This window comes from Asparagus officinalis, chromosome 4 (genome assembly GCF_001876935.1).
Source record: "Asparagus officinalis chromosome 4, Aspof.V1, whole genome shotgun sequence".
In the NCBI taxonomy this organism is placed as follows: Eukaryota; Viridiplantae; Streptophyta; class Magnoliopsida; order Asparagales; family Asparagaceae; genus Asparagus; species Asparagus officinalis.
The window spans coordinates 66,404,436-66,411,515 of NC_033797.1; the positions used below are offsets into that span (position 1 = coordinate 66,404,436).

The following is a 7,080-nucleotide window of genomic DNA, read 5'->3' on the forward strand; positions in this document are numbered from 1 at the left end:
TAATATATTATATAATATTAAAATATTTATAATATACTAATTTATTAATAGTATACTCATAATAACATAATATTAAAATGATTAATAATATTATATTATATCAATAATAGTATAATATTATAGTAATAATAAAACAATATTATTTTAAAAATATTAAATAAAATAGAACAATAACAAATTGATATACCAAAATAATTAAATCTATTATTATTTGAATATAATATGTAATAATTATAATATAATATAATAGATTAAACTAAGATATAGTATTATCATACATTATACAATATTATATTGTATTATATTTAATATTTATAATCTATAATAATATAAAGTAAATATTAAAATATTTTATTTATAATATATTCTATTATAATTAATATAATATATATTAATAATATGTTTAATACTAATGTTGTTACGAGTCAAACTAGTGCTGACCAAAAATACTAAACAGATTATTTTAAAAACACTTTAAGAAGAAAACACATTGTGATGTATTTTTATAAAAACACAATAATAAAAATACAATGTTATCCAAACAAAAACTTAGAGTGGAATTCTTTGTCTCTTACCCTCAAGTCGACAACTGTTAAACTATTTTTTTTAAAGCCTTTTTCTAAGAATAACAAAGTAAAAAAAATTCAAACTGAGGTCTAGAAGAATAGAAAATTCGAAAGAAAAACACTACAGACACACCCCCAACCACACCTTAGGGCATATCCTCTCTCTCAGCTATAGTGCATGGGGCCCATTTTAAATTTTTTTCAAAATCTAAAATGAACCCCGTGTACTGTAGCTGAAAGAGAGGATGTACCCCAAGATGTGGTTGGGGTTGTGCCTGCGGTGCCATCCAATTCGAAACAACGTTAACAGAGGGGGTCCATATATCCAATAATTGACCCTTTTGTAATAGAGTGCTCTTGGCCGCTAGCAAACTACTAGAGTATTCGATCGCCTCTATACATAGCACACAGCAACTTGACACCAATTCCCAGATCAGGAGGGAACCATGGCCGAACCTACAGAGAACAAGCGCCGCATAATTCTGGTCCATGGAGCTTCCCATGGAGCGTGGTCCTGGTACAAACTAGCGACACTTCTCAAATCCGCAGGACACCAAGTGACGATCCCTGACCTCAAAGCCTCGGGGATCGACGCAACGAGGCTCGAGGAGGTTGCTTCTTTCGCTGATTATTCGCAGCCGCTGATGGATGTCGTGGCTTCGCTACCGTCGACGGAGAAGGTGATCTTGGTGGGTCACAGCCTCGGCGGGCTCAGCGTGGCGCTGGCGGCGGAGAAGTTCCCGGAGAAAGTTGCGGGTTTGGTTTTTGTTACGGCGCTTATGCCCGACTGTGAATCTAGCCCCGGCCGTCTTCTTAAGGTACTACGATAATCTCCATGTACGTTTGCTCCTTATTCTCATAGATAGAAAGGGTTTTGTGAGAAAATATCACAGTTCATGACGTTAAATGTATATCTAAAAGATGTCAACCTTTAGATCTATGTAAGAATCCAGAAATCTAATGATCTACTGGAGCGGGTGCACTTATACTTTTTCAAGGTTTGGGTCTCTCTAATTTAGATGAATAATGATAAGTGTGGGTACACAAGAGTTGTACTATTTTTGTACTATTACATAATAAAAAGTGAAACATTTCTTATAAATTATAAAGGGAAATAATGAGCTTCTCTGAGCCCTGCTTATTTGTGTCTAGTTATCAAGAATTTCAAATTTTTTAGTACACTTCGCATTTTCCAATTTAGATAGGAATTATCACATCAATGATAATGTTTTTCTCTTATGGTAAATATTAGTATATACTTTAGAATAGGGCTCTTGCCCTATTTTTACCTTAGAAAAGATTTATACAAAAAAACTGAAAGATTTTTTTAGACTATATCTAGATTAGATTAATTGGGAATAAGCGGCAAGGTAATGATATTGTTTTTGGATAAATTTCATCGAACCTCTTGAACTTTGTGGAGGTTTGCACAAATCCCTTGTAAAATTTATAAAGTAAAGAGGACCCATGAACCTTCAAAATTATGCAATGCTCATTTGAACGATCAAAAATTGTCAACACAAAGGATAAATGGTCTAAAATATCATCATTAATTACTATCTTCAATAAATATTTTGCGAACTTATGCTGTCAAATTTAATTTATTTGAACATATGCATGTAGGATCTCCTGTTCAGTCCACTGTTTATGTCGCTCGATACACAGCTCACCCCTATTGAAGCCCCAACAGAAAGTAAAATTCCTCCCCCTTCCAGGATGATATTCGGTCCTCAGACCATCGCTTACAACCTCTATCAACTCTGCTCACAGGAGGTATATGCATCTTGATTTTTTCGTGCTAACTTTTTGGTCCATTTTGAGATAACTTTTTGTTTGATGTATATTCGAAAGTGAGAAGTGTGGACCCTAAAAACTTATTAACCATTTTGAGATGAGTGGAACCTTTTCTTTTTGTTTGATGTATATTAATTTGAGGGCTAGATGAGTGGACCCTAAAAACTTATTAACCTTTTTGGAGGTCAGATGGCATTTCCAGACTTTTTTGGGAGTTATATCGAAGTGCTCCAAACTTCTCATAGAGATAAATTTTTGTGAAATTTACATGCATGGGACATGGATTTTTGAGCTTAGAATGATATAATGAGATGTTTTGGTGTGTAGGATCTCATGTTAGCGAGCACGCTCCTGAGGCCTTGCCCGATGTTTTTAGAAGATCTTGAGAGCACGTCGGCATTGTCTAAGGACAGGTATGGCTCGGTGCCTAGTTTCTACGTGGTGTGTTGCGACGACGCAATAATCGCGAAAGAGTATCAGCAGCAGATGATTCGGAATCATTGTGTGAAGAAAGTGTTCGAGATTGAAGGATCGGATCATATGCCCATGTTTTCAAGGCCACAGGAGTTGTGTCAATCTCTACTTGAAATTGTTGAGCATGTTGATGACTAATGAAATCTATTTCCTATGTTGTTATCTTTCAAATGAATAAAAATTGTAGCTTTGTTTCTTGCACATCATTCTCATGTTTGTCAGTCCATATTGTGGTTGTATCGCTTCATAAAATCATACTCCTTTTAAAAGTTGGAGTTATGGAAAAACTTTCTACGGATAATATTAATTAATTATATTGTCTGTCACTTGTCAAAATTGTGTAACTAAGAGCATCTTATTGAACTATAAATAGCCTATAAGAACAAATATTCAAGGGAAAAATGTGTACAAACCCCAAAAACAGAAACTTCTTGTGATGAGGCCCCTCATAGTTTTCCCCATGTGAATCAGCCCCTTGATGTGTGACACTTTGTACTGTAGCCCTTTTTTTATTAATTATTACATGCCAGCTAAGCTAAAATCCCCAAATTATCCTTATCCTCTCTCCTCAATCCCTTAGACCCAGCACTCATATCCTCTCTCTCTCTCTCTCTCTCTCTCTCTCTCTCTTTCCTCTCTCTAAAACTAAGAGCTTTCTCAAGCTCATCACCCTGACCCTCGCCCTCCTCGTCGTTGCCTCCGCTCAGGCCCCCAAGGCTCCCCTCGAGTTCGTCGCCGCCTCCCGTCCCCTCCTCCACCCGTCCTCGTCGCCGTAGATCGCCGCCGCTCCCCCGTCGTAGATCGCCGCCACAAAGCTTGAGGAAAACGCTCGAAAAGCTCGGGCAATTGAAGACTGTTGAGGAGTGCAGGGAGATGATCCGAAGGTATGATGTTAATAGAGATGGTGTTTTATACTTTGATGAATTTAAGAAGATGATTCTACGAGAGTAGCACTACAACAAATTGTACTTTTTCCGACGCTTATTCCCGACGCATGGTTAAATACGTCGCCAAAAATTATGTTTTTCCCGATATTTTTAGTTAGCGTCGGCAAAAAATATATTTTTCTCGACGTTTATAATTTGCGTCGCTAAAAGTGTATATTATTAGCGACGTTTTAACTTAGCATCGGTAAAAGTTATGTATTTCCCGACATTTTTTTATTTTCGTCGGCAAAAGTATAGCTTTTTAGCGACGTTTTAGGATTTGCGTCGCTAATAATATGCATTTATAGCGACGTATTAGGCTAACGTGCTAAAAGTGTTCTTTTCCCAACGTATCTGCTTCGCATCGCTAAAAGTTGTATATTTTACGACGCTTCTTTGTTTATCCGCGTCGCCAAACCCCCCCCATCCCCGCGACATTTCCCCACTCGTAGAAGGGAGGGAAAATTCCCCCCTTTTATTTTCACGAAGAGCCAAAACCCCCACCCCTGCACTCTCTCTCATCATAAAATCGCCCACAAACCATGCTTTTTCTCTGAAGTTCGCCGCCTTCGTCGAAGCTCACCGCCGCCATCGTCGGAGATCTCCGCCTTCGTCGAAGTTCACCGCCGCCTCCGTCGGATCTCGCCGCCTCTCCTCCTCCTGCTGCTGCTCAACGAGGAGGATCGTGAGATTGAGCTCCAGGACCGTGGAAGGAAGAGACAAAACCCCCACCACCGCTCTCTCTCTCATCAGAAAATCGCCCCCAAACCCGTTCTTCTTCTCTGAAGTTCGCCACCTTCGTCGAAGCTCATCGCCGCCATCGTTAGAGATCTCCGCCTCCGTCGAAGTTCACCGCCGCCTCCGTCGGATCTCGCCGCCTCTCCTCCTCCTCCTCCTGCTCAACGAGGAGGATCGTGAGATCGAGCTCCAGGACCAAGGAAGGTACTGAATTTGCCCTAATTTTTTGGGTATCTTAGTAGTTTTCATTTGCTTTCAGTTGTAACCCTAGGGTTTCTATTGGGTCATGACTCTTGAATATGTGCTTTTATTGTCTACGAAATATTTGAGGAAACAAGTAAATTTTTAATTTTATCTCATGGGTACAGACCATCCATTGCATACTCTGGTGTTCGTCGGTGCCCGCAAATCCCCCGTCAGAGTTTTTATTTTTGAGAGTACTTCTTATTTGGTATACTAGAATTTCAAATACTTCTAATGTCTGGGTACTTTACAAGAAGAGTATCAACTGCTCAGAATAAAGGGGCAACTTTGACAGCCTGATTAAATTTATTGTATAAGAAATTTTGTTTTAGAAGATAGAAGCAATTTACAGTTTGTCTTTGATAGAAGCAGTTCACAGTTTGACATGAAGGCTAATGAAATTTATAGTCCTTCGAACTCACGTCAAAGTGCAGGGTAAACATCATGCTATTTATTTGTTTTCCTGGTTTCCCAGTCTGTTCTTTTTTTTTTTCTTTTTTTTTCATTATTTTTTTACAGTTCATGATACCTGGACACTTATTGCCCTGATATTGCATCTGATCCATATTCATGTCATCTATTTTTTTCTACAATCTGTTCCCTTAGTGCTTTATAGTGTTGTTGGCTACTCTGCTGATCTGTTAGAAAATCTAATTTTGTTTTTTTAAATTGAGTATTTTGTGTGCATTTTAGATATGCTTTTGTGAGTGGCCCATGCTTGTGAGTGGAAATGTTCACAGGGGAGGGACACGAGGACATGCTCCCACACGTTCTGCCCATGCTCACAGCTTATGAGTGGGAATGTGGGGGGATGACACGAGGACAGGAGCCCATGCTCTCATTCGGCCCAGCTGGATCCAGCAGGCAGCATGCAGCAGGCACATCCATCTTCTCGGCTTCCTCTTGTCCCCTGTTCGTTGCTATAAATAGATGCTGAGAGGAAGAGAGAAATGTGCGGGGAAAATTGTGGGAAAATCTCAAGTGGAGTTTTTGAGAGAAAAGAAAGAGAGGAAGAGAGAACTTGTATAAGTTTGGTATTTTTTCCTCCATAGTGAAACCCCCTCCCGTGGACGTAGGCTAGTTTGCCGAACCACGTAAAAATCCCGTGTTTATATTTGTCTTATCTGTGAGTTGTCATACCTTGTAGGTTCCCTCGATATTTCAGTCCTTGAACTGATGAGAGGAAGAGTGTATATTTCACTTTGATAAAATATATCACCTTTGATTCTTGTTTCCTTTGAGAAATAAGAATTTCATTAGCTATTATAGTTTCCTTTGAGAAACAAGAATGTAGAGGTTGACTTGTGCTTTTGTGACAACAATAGCCAGGGCTCTCTCTCAGGTGATATCGCTTCCGCGACGACGGGCGTGACTCCGCCCCAACAATTGGTATCAGAGCACTTATTCAGACTGGAGGTGGTAAAATTTCCGATCTGAGGTGGTGGTAAAACACAAAGAAATTGTTAAAAATTCCTGAGAAAAGCGGATTGTCATAATACAAGCGGAAAATGGCTTCTACAAGTAAAACAAATAAACTTGGAAAGTACGAGATTGAAAAATTCAATGGGAAAAATAATTTTTCCTATTGGAGGATGCAGATGAAAAATTCGCTGATTTCGCAAAAGTTGCACAAGGCTTTGGCTAGAAGAGAGAAGCACAAAAATATGTCTGATGAGGATTGGGAGGAGCTGGATCTGGAAGCACGAGCGTCGATTATCCTATGCCTTGAGAGGGATGTAGCTTTCTTGGTAGACGTGGAGGAAACGGCTGCGGGTGTGTGGTTGAAGTTAGAAAGCACCTTCATGACAAAGAGTCTAACGAACCGGATCTATTTGAAATCTAAATTGTATACTTGCAAGATGGAGGAGGGCTCGTCAATTCGGGAGTACATCAACAAGTTCGATAGGATCATATCGGATTTGAAAGACATTGAGGTGACAGTGGAAGACGAGGATCAGGCGCTTCTACTACTTCTATCTCTGCCAAAGTCTTATGAAAACCTGGTGCAAACACTGATGCTTGTGGGTGATACTTTGTCGATGGATGAGACTAGAACAGCACTTCTAGCGGATGACCTTCGAAAAATTGCAACTAGTGATATGGTCACTGGTGGTAACAAAGAACAAGCGCAGGGACTGTTTGCCAGAGGAAGAGGCAATGAGCGAGGAAAATGCAAGGGAGGAAAGTCTAGATCTAAATCGAGACCTCTTGCGGGACGAGCGTGTTTCAAATGCGGTGAAGTTGGGCATTTCAAGGTCGATTGTCCTAACAAGAAAGTAGGTGGGAAAAAGAACAACAACAAGACTGAAAGACGAGAAGGCAAGGAAGAGGCGAGCTAC

At 39.5% G+C, this 7,080-nt stretch overlaps 1 protein-coding gene across 1 annotated transcript; it reads left to right on the forward strand.

Moving 5' to 3' along the window:
• LOC109837622 (salicylic acid-binding protein 2-like) lies at positions 956-3,040 on the forward strand. Its single transcript, XM_020405943.1, has 3 exons — positions 956-1,384; positions 2,190-2,339; positions 2,688-3,040. The coding sequence occupies exons 1-3, from the start codon at positions 1,013-1,015 to the stop codon at positions 2,970-2,972; spliced, it is 807 nt and encodes a 268-aa protein (XP_020261532.1). The 5' UTR covers positions 956-1,012; the 3' UTR covers positions 2,973-3,040.

Bases quoted from the DNA above. Each gene is read 5' to 3' on its own strand.
- LOC109837622 (XM_020405943.1), top strand. From the start codon at position 1,013: ATGGCCGAACCTACAGAGAACAAGCGCCGCATAATTCTGGTCCATGGA. The intron at 1,385-2,189 runs GTACTACGATAA...ATATGCATGTAG, and splicing joins GCCCCGGCCGTCTTCTTAAG to GATCTCCTGTTCAGTCCACT. The intron at 2,340-2,687 runs GTATATGCATCT...TTTGGTGTGTAG, and splicing joins ATCAACTCTGCTCACAGGAG to GATCTCATGTTAGCGAGCAC.